The following is a 15,541-nucleotide window of genomic DNA, read 5'->3' as shown; positions in this document are numbered from 1 at the left end:
TTATTTATATGGTAGTGGGGATGATCCGTTTAGAGATTAAACAGTTGATGTAGAGGTAGTGGATGGAAGGGGAGAATTACACAAGTGATGCTCTCGAGCAGACGCACAAATAGAGAATTTGGTATGTAAATAGATGAGAGAATGGGCAGTTCATTTATGATAACAAGTGGGAATTCAGAGTGTGTACGTGAACATGCTAGTAGGTGGATAAATTTGGTGAGACTCTGGAAATTCCCCCTCTGTTGCTTCAGTTTTCCAAGTGAAACAGCAGGCAAGGGCGTTGAAGCTGAGGGCGAGGGAGAACACACTGGGAGTTTGAGGAGAAGGAAGATATGAAATCGTTATCTAGAAGAGTCTGAGAGTGAGTACACTAGGGAAATAGAATCTGGCAGCATTAATAGGGTACTTGAGACCAGTCAGCATGGTTGTGCATTTTTCTCTAACCTTGTGTTCATCCCCATGTGCACTGCCGAATAGGCGTAGATTTGGTGAGATTGCATTTAACCAGTGAACTTGATTTTTTTAGTACAGTGAAGCCAGAGAGAGACTAGAGAATCAACTGTATGCAAGGTGGTAATTGTGATGATTAATTATTAATTATAATTTAAGCTGGATAATGAAGGGAGAGAATATCAAAGGGGTTAGGAGGCAGTAAAAGTGGTAGGATCAACGGATTGGAGATCCTGGAGGAGTCAGAACTTTTGGAGTTAGTGCAGTATGTGTAGATATCTTCTAGCTTGTCAGGAACTGTACAAATACAACTATCTTTTGACAAAGTTAGGTGATGTATAGGGTTTTTTCCCTATTCTGTATTCTTATCTGTTAGCGGAAAATTTTACTTTTTTTTTTTTAAAGGAAATAGTTTTGTGGATGAGCGAAGAAGGGGGATATTGGGTAAAGAAGTTTCTCCTCTCTCTAATAGAAGGGAATAATTTAGAGAGTCTCTAGAGGTATTCTTAGGCCAGAGATTGCCTCAAGTTGCTATTTATCTGTTGTGTGACAGTGCATAAAATAAGCCCAACCATTTTATTATGGCCCAGCAGAGGTCTTTCTCACTATTCCAGTCCTTTCTTACTGATTCCATCTCAAGATGCTGTACTCATCTGGAAAGCTCTCTGCATAGCTCTACTATATTACTCAGATGTTCTCCTCATCTTGAGTTTCTTGAGGAAAAACAACCATTGAGTGCTTTCTAGGTGTCAGTCACTTTCCTAAGCACTCTGCTTACATTAATATTAATCCTCACAGCAGTTCCTTGAAGTAGACACTGTTACCCTCATTTTACAGATGTGGAAACAAGGGGAGGCTAGCGTTATTTGTCTCAGGTCATACAAATGAAATACAAGTGGCTGAACTGAAATTTGAACTCAAGCTTCCAGATTCTAGCCCCATCCAGTTCTTTTAAAATAGTTTTTTTTAACCTTTTTGTTTGTATTTTTATCAAATTTTACATGCACAAGATTTAGTGAGTTTATTAATACGCCAAAGGTAACAAAAGTCTTATGTTGTGTGCTTTCTTCCATTTCCTACTCCCTAGAGACAACCACTTTAAAATCATTGTTTCTTTTGGAGTTTATCTTCCTGTTTCTATGTTACAGTCTTAAAATGTTTTTTTTTATTTAAATTTTTGGAGTTAATTATTGATTTACTAGTAACAGTGAAGATTTAGTTTCTTTTACCTGCTCCTTCTCACTCTATACATACCTCCCACTTCCATTGCCCAGTTTCCCTAATAGAAAATTATGTTGAACTTTTGGTCAGCTCAACATTTGTTATATGCATTATCTCTGTGAATGCTATTTTTTAATTTTCTACGTACTTATGACTAATTCAGCCCCAAACTTTAGTTATTTAGATCTCATTGTAGTATATTGAATTATATTGGGTTCTTTACCAATTTCATGTTTTAAAAAATGTCTTTTGAAGCCTTCTTAACTGCTCCATTCTGGACTGGTCACTTTCTAGACTTGCCTTAATCCTACCTTCTTGGAAGCTGCCTCTATCATCATTCTGAAATGCACTCTCTTTTCTTGGGGTCATCAGTTTATTAGATAACATGTCATGCTCTTTCTTGGTTTACTTGATTGTTTTGGTGGCAGGAGAATGCATAGTAGCGAATATACTTTCAACGTCTGAAATGTGTTTTATTCTACTCACACAATTAAATGAATAGTTGGGATATAAAATTCTAGGTTGGAAACAGTTGTGTCTTTGAATTTTGAAGGCATTTTTCCATTGGTTTCTTATCAGTGTTGTTGATAAGTCTGAAGCCCTATTTGTATGTGACCTGTTTTATATCTCTGGAATTCTGTAGGATCTTCTCTTTGATTCCAAAATCATGCAATTTTACTTTGATGTGCATTGCTTCGTCTCTGTGTTAGCCCCTGTGTTGGCCACTCTCAACAACCTATATGAGCTGTCTAACTTTGAAAACTAGTATCTTTTAATTCTGGGAATTTTTACTTATTTTTACTGTGGTAAAACATACATAACATAAAATTTATAGTTTTAACCATTTTTTCCCCAGCTTTATCAAGATATAATTGACATATAACGATTTCCTAGTGTGCAATTCAGTGGCATTAAGTATATTGACAGTGTTGTGCAACCATCCCCACTGTCCATTCCAGAACTTTTTTGTCATCACAAGCAGAACAATAACTCCCCATTCTCACCTCCCTCCAGCCCCTGGCAGCTGCCATTCTTCTTTCTCTCTCTGAATTTGACTGTTCTCAATACCTCATATAAGTGGAATCATACAATATCTTTTCTTTTTTATCTGGCTTATTTGACTTAGCATAATGTTTTCAAGGTTCACCAGTGTTGTAGCACACGTGAACCTTGGAGCCGAGGAAATGTCAATTTCCTTTTTAAAGCCAAATAATACTCCATTGTGTGTGTGTGTGTGTGTGTATACACACACTACATTTGTTTGTCCATTTATCTCTTAGTGGACATTTGGGTTGTTTCCACCTTTGACTGTTGTGAATAGTGCTGCTATATGAACATTGGTTCACGTATCAGTTTGAGTCCCTGCTTTCACTTCTTTCAGGTATGTACCTAGGAGTAGAATTGCTGAATCTTGGGGTAGTTCTGTGTTTAACTTTTTGAGGAACTGTTTTCCACAGTGGCTGCACCATTTTACAGTCCCACTAGCAAGACGTAAGGGTTCTAGTTTCTCCACATTCTTGCCAATGGGTATTATCTGTTTTGGGAAATGTTTTTGATTTAAAACAATTGTTGATTTCTTATCCTCCATTTTCTTTGAGCTCTGGTCATTTAGACTTTGGACATTTTATTGCCTTTGCTTTTGGTGTCAAATCCAAAAAATCATTGCTAAGACCAATGTCAAGGGGCTTACTTTCTATGGTTTTTTCTAGGAGTTATATGGTTTCAGGTCTCACTTTCAACTCTTTATTCTATTTTGAGTTGATTTTTGTGTATGATATAAGATAGTGTGCAGTTTTATTGTTTTGCATGTAGCTGTCCAGTTTTCCTAGCACCATTTACTGGAGAGACTCTCTTTTCCCCATTGTATATTCTTAGCTCCCTTGTCAAAAATTAATTGTCCACATATGCATGAGTTTGTTTCTAGGCTCTTTTCTCTTCCATTGATCTCTGTGTCTGGTTTTATGCCAATACCATACAGGTTTGATTACTATAGCTTTGTTAGATAGTTTGAAATAAAGTGTGATGCTTCCAGTTTTGTTCTTCTTTCTCTAGATTGCTTTGGCTATTTAGAGTCTTCTCTGGTTCTGTACAAATTTAGGATTGTTTTTTCTGTTTCTGTGAAGTATGCCATTGGAATTTTGATAGGGATTATATTCAGTCTGTAGGTTGCTTTGGGTAGTTTGTGAAGTTTTTCCAGTTCATGAGCATGAATATCTTTCCATTTATTTGTGTGTTTCATCACTGTCTTAGTTTTCAGTATATTGATCTTTTACTTCTTTGGTTAAATTTATTCCTAAGTATTTTAATTCTTTTTGATGCTGTTGAAAATGGGATTGTTTTCTTAATTTCTTTTTCCAGTAGTTTGTTGTTAGTGTGTAGACACACAACTGAATTCTGTACCTTGATTTTATATCCTGCAATTTTACTTTTGTTTTATTAGTTCTGAGAGATTTTTGGTGGAGTCTTTGAGGTTTTCTATAGATAATATCATGTTATCTATAAGTAGAGACAGTTATACTCTACTCTTCTGACTTGGTTGCCTTTTGTTTCTTTTTCTTGCCTGATAGCTCTGGCTAGGACTACCAGTACTATGTGGAATAAAAGCGAGAGTGGGCATCCGTGTCTTCTTCATGATTTTAGAGGAAAAGCTTTTAGCTTTTCACCACTGAGTAGGATGTTAGCTGTGGGCTTGTCAGTTTTGTCATTTTAAAAACATTTCCAGTTAAAAAGAAAATTCCAGTGTATCCTCTTAGTTTCATCATATGTAGATGGAGATTTCCAGGAAGGGCTATCCATTTCAGAAGTGTTGACGTGTTCATTTTCCACATGTTCAGACAGTTCTTAGACCAGAGTACAAATTGTTCTTGCAGTAGGTGCTGGGTTTTAATTATGATGTTTTTCTTCCTTTTGAGAATGTGTAGATATAGAAAAAGGCTTTCTAAATAATTCTACCTTTTATTTGTGATTTTAAAGTAGCATGGAACTGTAGGACATACTTCAAAACACCAGTAAAAATAATCTGTATAAAATAGAACAAAATAGATAACATACCAGACTACTAAAAGCCAATATTGCAAACACTACAGTGTTAAATGCACTTTGAGTCTCACCTTCAAACTCAAGATTCTCCAGGATGAAACCTGTGTAGTGAAGTGTATAGTAATCTCTCACCATCTGTGGCTGCGTCAACTCATTTTTATATTTCAAAAACAAATTGTAAAGCCTTAATCATTTACGTATGTACGGTTCAACCTTAGAGAAAAACCTAAGCAATTATTGTTTGCTTTGCACCACATGAGTTGGTCTGTGGGTCAGTGTAGAAAGGGTTTTTTCGTTGGTGTTTCATGTTTTTCTTCCACCTTTGTCAATACACAGAAGACTACACCCGAGAAAAAAATTCTAGGTCAGATTTCCACAGCACATTTTCTTGTATAACCAGAAGTGATTCATGAGATAGGTTTTAATGCTGAGTACATTTATTTTTGTACTTATTTTTGTCTTCATTTTAGAATTTCTCTTCCTCCTCTTAAAAAAAAATCTATATATACACAATATATGTGCCTGTGATTTTACTCTTCAAGTTTTGTGAGACTTTGGTTTTCCCAGCCTTATTATTTTTCAGGAACCAATGTAATCCTCAACAAAAGGGATCTCTTATTGCAGTGTTTTGGAGGGTGGGGGAGTGCAGTTTCCTCCCCCCAGGATTCATTTGGCAGTGTCTGGAGACATTTTTGGTCGTCGCCGCTTTGGGTGGGGGTGCTACTGGCATCAAATGGTAGAGGCCAGGGATGTTGCTAAATATCCTGCAGTCCACAGGACAGCTCACCACAACAGAGAACTCTCTAGCCCAAAATGTCAGTAGTGCTGGGTTTGAGAAATTCTTTTGTGTATGTTAAACTCCTTCTATCTTTAAATCCTATACCTTTCTACTTCCTTTTTCCATACTCTACTGATCCTTTAAGGTCAAGCTTAAAGTCCCACTTTGTCCTGAAACTTTTTCTTAATGGCTCTAACCCTAGGTTTCATGTTTCTTTTCTCTAGGTTCTGTTGTACCATCATTAAAATCTCTGTGGTTTATGATGTCTTATTTTTGTTTGTTTATTGTCTGTATATCTTGTTTTCCAAACCAGTTTTGTTAGTCAAGGAAGTCAGGGATCAATGTCTTATATTTCTCCTGGGTTTTCTAACTGCTGTTGATCCTAATGTTATAGTGTGAGTTGGTAGAATGAAAAATGAGCCCAGGGCCTACCTATGCTCTGGCAAATGTGGGAGTGAAAGAGTGGACAAATCCCTGTCGATGGCAGTTTGGAATTGGTATCTGATGGACTGTGGAGGAAGTGATAGCAGCAGTGGTAGAAGTGATGAGGAGAGTAGATCCACCGCAGCCATTAAGCTAGTGCTATTTAAAAAACCCAGTACTCCCTGAATTCTGAATTGGCTGTATTAAGCCTGAGCCATGTTGTTAGAGGTGTTACCTTTGTTTGGTACAGCTGCCTGTGTGGAAGGGAAAGGGTCAGTGTTGGTCTATTAATAAACTTTGGAAAGATTCTCAACAAGGGGTCAAAGGTTAGCTAAGAATTAAGCATAAATCAGGTTAACCAGAACACACTATTTCTTGAACTTTCTTTTTAATTGGAAGGGAGAGGTGGGAGAGTGGAGGAAAGTAACTTGAATCTTTAGACATATTAGAATCCTTATCATGAATATGCAGCTTGCCAGAAGAGAAACCCAAGTTTGCACTGAAGTATTATCTGAATGTTTGTGTTACCTGTTGAGACTTTCTTTTGCATCTGATTGGATCCTTTTGAAAAATTTACTTTCAGTGGCAAATACTTTTCCCTTCAGAATTTGTGTCAGAACTTCATTGCTTTGGAGCAGGTACCATGCAGTCTTCAGATATGAGTTTCTGAACAAGAAAATGTGTAACATTTCAAAGGTAATTTCATGATAGGAGCGATTAGACAAACTCTTTAGCGTCACTTTAACATTGATATAAAAGCAATTTTTATTTTTGAAGCAGTCAGTACAAAATGAGAATCTAAAAGTTATGTTCCTACTTATGTCACATGATTTACTTTTTCCGTAATGCCATGAGAGTAAGAAAAAAGACCAGTTTAAGGGGGCGGGGGCAGTGGTTCTTGACTGGGGACAGTTTTTGTCTCTGAGGGAACATTTGGCAGCGTTTGGAGACATTTATTGTGGTCACAACTTTTGGGAGTGGGGGTTGGGTGCTACTGACTTCTAGTGTTTAGAGGCCAGAGATGCTGCTCAACGTCCTTCAGTACACAGGACAGCCCCCTATGGGAGACAGTGATCTAACTCATAGTGTTAGTGGTGCCGAAGTTGGGGAACTCCAGGATGAGGCATGCATTAGGACTTACACACAAAAGAAATGTCTTGTGGCTAGTAAACATGTTAAAATATTCAGCTTTACTAGCAATAAATGAAATGCAAATTAAAATTTTTCTATCAAATTGACAGAAGTTTTGAAAGATGATGATACTCGAATGAAACAGGTGTTTCTATACTGATGGCGCTATAATGTGGTACAGCATTTCTGAGGGGCTTTTTTTTTTTTTTTTTTAAAGATTTTATTTTTTCCTTTTTCTCCCAAAAGCCCCCCGGTACATAGTTGTGTATTCTTCGTTGTGGGTTCTTCTAGTTGTGGCATGTGGGACGCTGCCTCAGCGTGGTTTGATGAGCAGTGCCATGTCCGCGCCCAGGATTCGAACTAACGAAACACTGGGCCGCCTGCAGCGGAGCGCGCGAACTTAACCACTCGGCCACGGGGCCAGCCCCTCTGAGGGGCTTTTAAAAGTGTTGATCAAAAGTCTTGATACTTCAAACTTTTGACTCAATAATTCCACTTAGAGAAATCTATCCTAGGATAATAAAGTTTATTATTACAAAGTTTATTATTAGGATATTAACCACAATTATTTTTAATTGTAATGAGCTGAAAGCAAACCTGAGTTATTATTATTGTTTTTTAATAGTGGCTGTTAAATAATGATGCAACCATATGATGCAAATTAAGTCTTACTTTCAAACGCTGTTTGTCCCCTAAGGATACCCATGGTGAATAAGGTGGAGAAACAAAGGGATAATAGACTAGGATACCAAATTTTAGTAAATAAGTAGAATAGAATAAAATTAGCAAAAAATACACTAAAATATACTTCAGTGATGATCACTGGGTAGACTATGGACAATTTTTATTTTGTTTCTATCTTTCTCTAATTTCTAATTTTTTGTAGTGACTGTGCTATTGGTATAACCAGCAAAGAGAAGAAAAGACAGCCCTTTAAGTTTTGAACTCCAGTAAAATTTTATAGTAGTCCTATCATTTCTCAGACTGTTTACTTAATAGTCTTGTCCTTTCCCATATACTAAGTTTCAGTTTATGCGTGGGTCTGTTTCTGGGCTCTTTCCTCCACTGATATATTTTAATGTTTGCTCAATTAATCAATAAAATGTACTATGATATGGTATAATAATGCAAAAGAAATGTTCTCTTGATTGGGACCCCACTTATAGAGGTTTTCTGAGCTTATAATTTGTATTTTAAAATTAGTTCTTAAAAAACATTTTCGTGATTTTTGTGTAAGCAATTCACAGTATGTTCTTATTTTTGCCAGTCCTTCACTCACTTAATTCAATGTTGAGATTAAATTTACTTGTTTTTTTTGTTCCAGTGATGTGATTGACTGAATTCTATGATACTTTGTCTGCTGGTTCAAATAGCTGTCTTTTGAAGGTTGTGTTTTATAAACCTTGTGTGAATGATCAGCCCCATTAAATTTATGTTTTTACTTTGCAGATACCTCTTGGTTAGAACCTATGATATATACCTTTTAAAGGACAAAAGATCTTGAAAGTAATAGCTGAAAGCAAAAGAATAAAGGAGAAATTAACTTTGTTTTGCTATTTAACAGATACAAGACAAGAAACCTTTACTAGTCTTTGTAAGCATTATAGCTTCTGTGTTAAGAACTTAGGGTATGGAGTCATTCTGACTGTCCACTTAAAGTTCTAAGTGTGAACTTGGGCCAGTTTCTAATAACCTTTTTAAAATTGGCTAGTAACATCTCCCTAGTTAGGTTGAGGGATAGAGTCGAAATGAAATGTTTTAAAAGTGCTAAGAATAGGGCTTAGCACATAATAGACTTTCAGCTGGAAATAGCTTATTTTAAAGTTTTTTGTCAGGGTTTTGGATTTTGTTTGGGTCAAGAGTTGGGAGAATTGAATGGAACCAGATCGGATTTTGTGAATCAGATTGATGAGGCATGGTGTGTGCTACTGAACAAAGACTTATTCTTACTACTACTTAGACAGATCTTAATTTCTGTTAGCATTAGTCATAGTAAATTCTGTATCTGTGCTTTGTGTTCAAGAATTGTAAAGCTACATGGTATTATATTTTTTTAATTTTTTGCTTGTAGGATTCAGTGGTCCCAATTTAAAGGCTATTTTATTTTCAAACTGGAGAAAGTGATGGATGATTTCAGAACTTCAGCTCCGGAACCAAGAGGTCCTCCCAACCCTAATGTCGAATATATTCCCTTTGATGAAATGAAGGAAAGAATACTGAAAATTGTCACTGGATTTAATGGGTATGCACTTAATACTATTTTAAGGTTTAATTTTTAGCAGAACATTACAGATTTTTCTTTGTCTTAATGTGTTTGGTTGTTTGATAACTGATTATCCATTAGAATAAATTCTGTCTTTCTAGTAACATGTATAGTAGTTACTGATTTTCAGCTTACACGTATTTAAAATATTTACAACTGTTGGCATTCAGATTTTACGTGAGTATGACAGTGGAAATGTTCATTTATCAGGAAATATTTTAATGTTTTTTCTTTCCGTTTTATATCTGGTATTGTAAATTCTTATTCTTTGTATAGAACATGTAAATCATTTGAGATAAGTCATATTTCTTTTAAAATGAAAAAAGACAATTTATGAAAGTATGCTACTTGGTGATTTCTTATTTAAAAAATTTTTTTTGAGTCCTTCACCAAAAAGTAACATTTTTAGCCCTTTGTAAAACATTGCACTGAAAAAGATACTCTGCACTAAAATAAAACTCATCTTTTAAAAAATGTTGCTGTGTCTCATATTCTGTGTCATTTTAAATACTTTCTTTTTAGAATGTTGTATTTTTAGGGTTTCGTTTCTTGAAGAGAAGTAATATTGGTGAAGTTGAATTGTTCAGTGTTTAGTTTGGCGTTAACAGTTCGGAGTGTGGGGTGACAATACCAAATTTAGTGAATTGTGGATATGTTAACTGTGAATTCATATCTGGGGCAGATTTTATTTGAAGGGGTTTCACTTGTGAGTATTTTTAGATAGCATAAATAGTCTCTTCTTCAGATGTTTAATCACATAGGATTTGCAGCAAGATAATATAATTCAGTCAACTCTTTGTTATTTGTCTTGTTCCCCTGTTTTTAAGTTTAGGCATTTTGCTTAAAACATCAAATCCCTGTGCTTTGGTTTCAGGTCTGTTACTAAAATATTTTGGGAGGGGCTGTAGAAATTACAGCTTTATCTTTGAGGTTCGTCAATTATAGTTACCCCTGAGGATTTGGGATGAGCACCAGACTTACTTTCACTGTGTACCCTGTTGTACTGTTGAAAATTATTTAACCATATGCATGTATTTCCTTATTATTACTATTTAATTTTTTTAAGTGCTACCCAGAAGTCACATGCTATGTATTAGAAGTATGTTGCATAAGATTTACTATTGAACTGAATGTGTTCAGGAGAAGAGGATATTTATAAATAGTGCGTAGATAGATAGTACTTAGGTATTATGGTGACTCATCTTTTATTTCAATAAATTATGGCTACCATTTAAAAATGAGAGTTAAGGTGAAATAGGTCAGATTATACCACTGCTTGTGAATGTTACGCTAATTTACTTATGATTCTAAATTGGTAATACCGTTTTCAGTTCTTTAAAATTAAGTTGGATTAGACACAGATATGTAGGTTATTTAATAAATATAAATTTCTAATTTCTTAATCTGTAAAACAGGTTAATTGACCTTCTCAAAATAACCTGAACAATCATTAAATGTCTAAACATACTTAAACATAATTGCTTTTAAAACATTTTTTTATCTTGAACCATCAGTATTTTGAACTTGTATTTTTTAAATTTGAGTTTTCAAAGTGGCAGTTTATAAATCATCTTCCCTAATCAGGTAGAATGCAAGTCTTTATCAGGGATACGTTAATATTTTTCATTTTTAAATTTAACCTTTTTTGTATTATATATTGGTACATTGAAACACGTCTGTGATCTTTTTCAATTTCATGTTTTGAATATACATAAACTAGTAGTTGTTTTTAAAAAAAGTTTTCCTAGGAGGCGTGGGTAGAAGTGGCATTTTTTTCTTTTTCAACCAGTTTGAGCGTCTGTCCTTTTTAGTATACCTCTCCCACTATTTGTATTAGATCATCTTTTAAATTACAAAAGTGATATATGTTCACAGTTTTAAGGAGAGCCCCAAATGTTATAGGAGTACATAAAGGAAAGAATCAAAGTAGGATCACATTACATGCTAGTTGTATTTTCCTTTTAGAAGAGTTTTGGAATCTTCTCTATATCAGTATATTTACGGCTTTTCTTTTGTTTGTCTATTTATTTGAAATGGCTGCATTATTTTCTATTATATGAGCAGGTTGTAATTCATTTTACCCCATCCCCGTTGGTGGTAGGCATTGATTTTTTTGGCTGTTACAAGTAGTGCTTGTAGTGGACATCCTTGTACATACCTTTTTGTGTTGATGAATGTTATGTATTGATTATATGTATCGATTGTTTCCCCTTTTTTTAACTTGTAGAAATGGAATTGCTAGATTAGAGTGTATGCACACTTAAAATTTTTATTGATACTTCCAAATTGACCTCACAAAATGTGGTCATTTATGCTTTTGTGTGTATGTAAGTGCAGTTTGTGTAATTCTTCAGTATTTTTGTGTGTATGTGCATGGATTTTTTTCTTTGATTGCAAGTGAAATTGAACATCTTTCTCTGTCCTTATTGGCTCTTGTATGAATTGTGATTTCATATCCTTTTTTCGTTTTTCTTATCTTTTGGCGATTTTCTAATTGGTAAGTTTATTTTGTTGTTTTGGTTTTGCTTTTAATTTGCTCTGTGTTAAATGCTGCGTAGTATTTTGCCATGAAAAAAGGTTATTCATTTTCTAAAATTATTCTAGTATATTGTCATCATACACATTTTTCCTCCTTGAAGCGGAAATTGTCCATTCACTTGTTTGCTTATTTCCTGAGCTGTAAGATTCTGGAGAGTAGGGGTAACTGTCTTTTCCAAACAAGCCTAGAGCAGTGAATGCCCGAACACAGGGTTCTCAAACAAACAAGTACTGAATAAGTGAGTGAAAGGAAGAAGAGCACGCTTCTGTGCCTATATTTTGTTTAACAGGGCATGGTACATACAATTACATAGTCAAATGCTTAAATTCTTTTTTCTAAATTTAGTTAGTTATATTTTCTTGTCCTTTTAAAATTACTTTTGAACTTTAAAATTTTATAGGAGAAGATGGATTGATTATAGCTACTCTCCAGAACTGAAGTTACAGTTTCTTAGATGAGAAACACCAAAAATTAAAACTAACAAAATCAGAAACTTAAATGAGATGATGGATTAAAAGATATTTGTTGCCGTTTTGGGCCCTCTGCTTGGGCTTATAATGAACAAGAATCTATGGGCTTACTCAAACCAAGGCTATTTATGAAAATCCTCTTCCTATCATAGACACCATGAATATAATTTAGAAACTGCAAGTAGCTAGAAATTAATTCCTATAATGGGACACAAAGAGGGAATTTTGAAGGGTACAGAGAATGTAACTTACATTCCTAGTAGTTTTAAAAAGACTTTTTTGTGTCCTCTGAATTACTTAGAATGGAAGAATACTGTAAAAGTATAAATCACTTAAGTCTTGCCCCTCCTTTGATGGTGGTGTTAGACCTAAGACCCCTCTAAAATAAGCAGCACGTTTCACTTAGTGTGGGTAGCACTAAAATAACATGGCTGTTTATTTGTGAGGGAGTCTGGAAAAAGTGCACAACCATTTAGTAACTAAAAATCTTTGTTAAATCATCTCTTAGGCAGGTATAGTCACAACTGAGGAGTGCTTATCTTTTGGCTTGATAGTCTTTCTGACTGTTGCATTTTTTACTCTGAAGTTATTTTAATATACATGATTAACCAGATTTTGCGTAGTCCTGAAAACTTTCACATGATTGTTTTATATGTGTGTTCATGCACACAGACATGTCTCGTAAGTTTCTGCACCTGAGAGCTTGCCTCTTCATACTTGTTTTAAAGGTCATAGATGAGATTTTTATACTCTTAAATCTGGATTGTAAATATAAAACACATGCTCCTTTTTTGATTTTGTGTTGGTTCGCCATTATTCAGGGATAAGAGAGTGGGTTCTAGCCTTTTGTTACTTAGTTCTCTTTTCTCTCTTGACTATTTTATTGCTTGCTGGATTTTCTGCTCCTTGGTTGGTTGGGAAAAATAGAGGTTTTGCATTTTTTGTTAAGTATTTGTGTCACTGTTTGTTGGGTGTATTGAATCTATTAGTTAAAATGTATTTATTTCTGTTTTCTTCACTCCCTTTTCTTCTCTTAGCATAACTAGTTGAGAATCAGAATTATTGAGTAGCCTTTCCTCCTACTCTACTCCCCTCCTTGTCTTGTCTCCTCATATGGCTTGGTGTGATGTTCTAATAAAATTTTTAAAATTGAAAGATAGGAACTAGCAGAAATCTAATTTTTTCTTGACATTTTTATTTGATGCAAGTAAAATAATTCAGACTACTCTAGGCACTATGCAAGATAGTTAACTTGATTAAAAGCATTGACAATCATTGTAGGTTTATTTTGGAATGGGGAATGACACAGATATTCGTTTACTTATATTAGTTTAAAACTAGGTTAGTTACAGTTATTGAAAGAGGCTAATTCTTCATTTTCTTAATTTTTTATACTTGTCATTTCACAATGACATTTTCAGTAGATCCCAGAATTTCTGACATTTGATTCAGAATTTCTGACGTTTGATTTGAGGTATAAAATACACACATATGAATATTTATATATGTGTATATTTATGCAAATGTCAAAGCCTGTGTACAGAAAGAGCACACTGCTTTAAAGGTAATATCACAGATTCCAGTGGTATTTCTGGCTTTCGCAGTTCATAAGAGCAAACAAAACGGAACCCGTTCAGCCTTGGATAACTGAGAGACATTTAAGTTAGTTTCCACCTAAAAAGTTCAGGTCTGACTTCAGTAATTCTGTTAACTAAGGCATAGTATAAATGTGGCCATTAATAGTCAGAAAATGAAGACGTAGTAAAGCACATCTTTATGCATAAAACAAAAGTGAATTGGCTGTTTTAGCATTTTTCTTAATAGGATGTCTGATTTTATGATTATCTCTCTAGTTTTTTTACTCTAATGATCTGTGTTATACTTTATATTCCGTTATCTTTTTCATGAGGAAAATTGCACATACAATACAGAATAAGGTAGTCACTTATCTGATTTTTTTAAATCTTAGACTGTAAATGAAATGTACATTTCTTTTTTTTATTTTCTGAATGCTTTTTTTCCCAGCTGAATACCTTGGTTATATATTCAGAATATTTGCACATTTTGTTGATTAGACATTTAGACAGATTAAGATAAATTTTAGTCAAAGTATAGTCTAATCTCAGATTAAAATATGATGGGAAATTATTCCTTTAGGGCTTACTTTAGTGTTTAAAATTTCTGTCTTTTAAAAAATAGCATTGAATTACTATTTTATGCTTAGATGTCTTTCTCTGGTGTTCAGTAGCTTTTCTTGATATTTGAATTCCCATAGCTTTTAGATATATAAGATTTGACAATTTTTTTTAAACTAGTAAATGGGGACAGAGTACAGTAAAATTAAGATACATAACTAATGTAAAATGTGTGATCCTATTTAATCAGAGTTAGTTGTTTTCCTTGGGATTAAAAGGAATATTTTTAGAGACAAAGATATACTTTTTAATTTTGTTTCTCTGTAGTTGGTTTTTGGAGCGTTTGTGCCTCCCCACAATCTCATTAAATAATAGATGGAATCAGGATGAAGGTAGAAACTAAGATTTATTGAACACTTTATAAAATATTTCAGGTGCTGTTAAGTGGTTTCTATATATTATGTCATGTTTAGTCTTCATGACACATGTGAGAAGTGTACTTTCAGAATCCCTGTTTTCTAGATAAGAATGTGAAGACATAAGAGGTAAATTTCACTTTGGGCAAGGTCTCCCAGTGGGCTAGCCAGTGTTTTTTTTTTTAACCACACTACTCTATAATTTGTACGTTAAAAGTGGACTGGTTGACAGGGGCCGTCGTGGTGGCTAAGTTCACGCACTCTGCTTCGGACCAGAGTTCAGAGGCTCGGATCCTGGACGTAGGCTTACAGACCGCTCATCAAGCAGTGCTGTGGTGCTGTCCCACATACAACAAAATAGAGGGAGATGGGCACAGATGTTAGCTCAGGGACAACCTTCCTCACACACACACACAAAAGTGGACTGGTTGACAGTTTTCTGTAGTGTTTCTGAGTAATACCATTTGAAAGGACCTGTTAACCTTTGGATGCTTTACTTAATTATGTGGTTTGGTTTTGTTTTTTCCCAAGTTTTATTGGATTTTCTAGGTATACTTTTTTTTTTTAATGCTAGCTAGGCATGTCTTTTTAAAAAGCTTTTTTTAGTTCCCTATATAATCTTAGTTTTTCATCTTATTCTGTGGGCACAAAAGATAATATATTGCAGAGTAAACTG

General features: G+C 34.5%; 1 protein-coding gene across 3 annotated transcripts in view; it reads left to right on the top strand.

Moving 5' to 3' along the window:
- The window catches only part of PPP4R2 (protein phosphatase 4 regulatory subunit 2), a 51,037-nt gene that overhangs the window by 24,162 nt on the left and 11,334 nt on the right, over nt 1-15,541 (top strand). For 2 of the 3 annotated variants that reach the window (XM_044754271.2, XM_044754272.2), the window contains exon 3: nt 9,114-9,284. In XM_044754271.2, coding sequence (XP_044610206.1) covers nt 9,114-9,284 — 171 coding nt within the window. Of the gene's footprint in view, nt 1-6,510; nt 6,608-9,113; nt 9,285-15,541 lie in introns of those variants that run through there. The other variant, XM_044754273.2, reaches the window with a different exon arrangement.

This window comes from Equus asinus, chromosome 21 (assembly GCF_041296235.1).
Source record: "Equus asinus isolate D_3611 breed Donkey chromosome 21, EquAss-T2T_v2, whole genome shotgun sequence".
Classification (NCBI taxonomy): Eukaryota; Metazoa; Chordata; class Mammalia; order Perissodactyla; family Equidae; genus Equus; species Equus asinus.
This window is presented reverse-complemented; position numbering and strand designations above follow the sequence as displayed.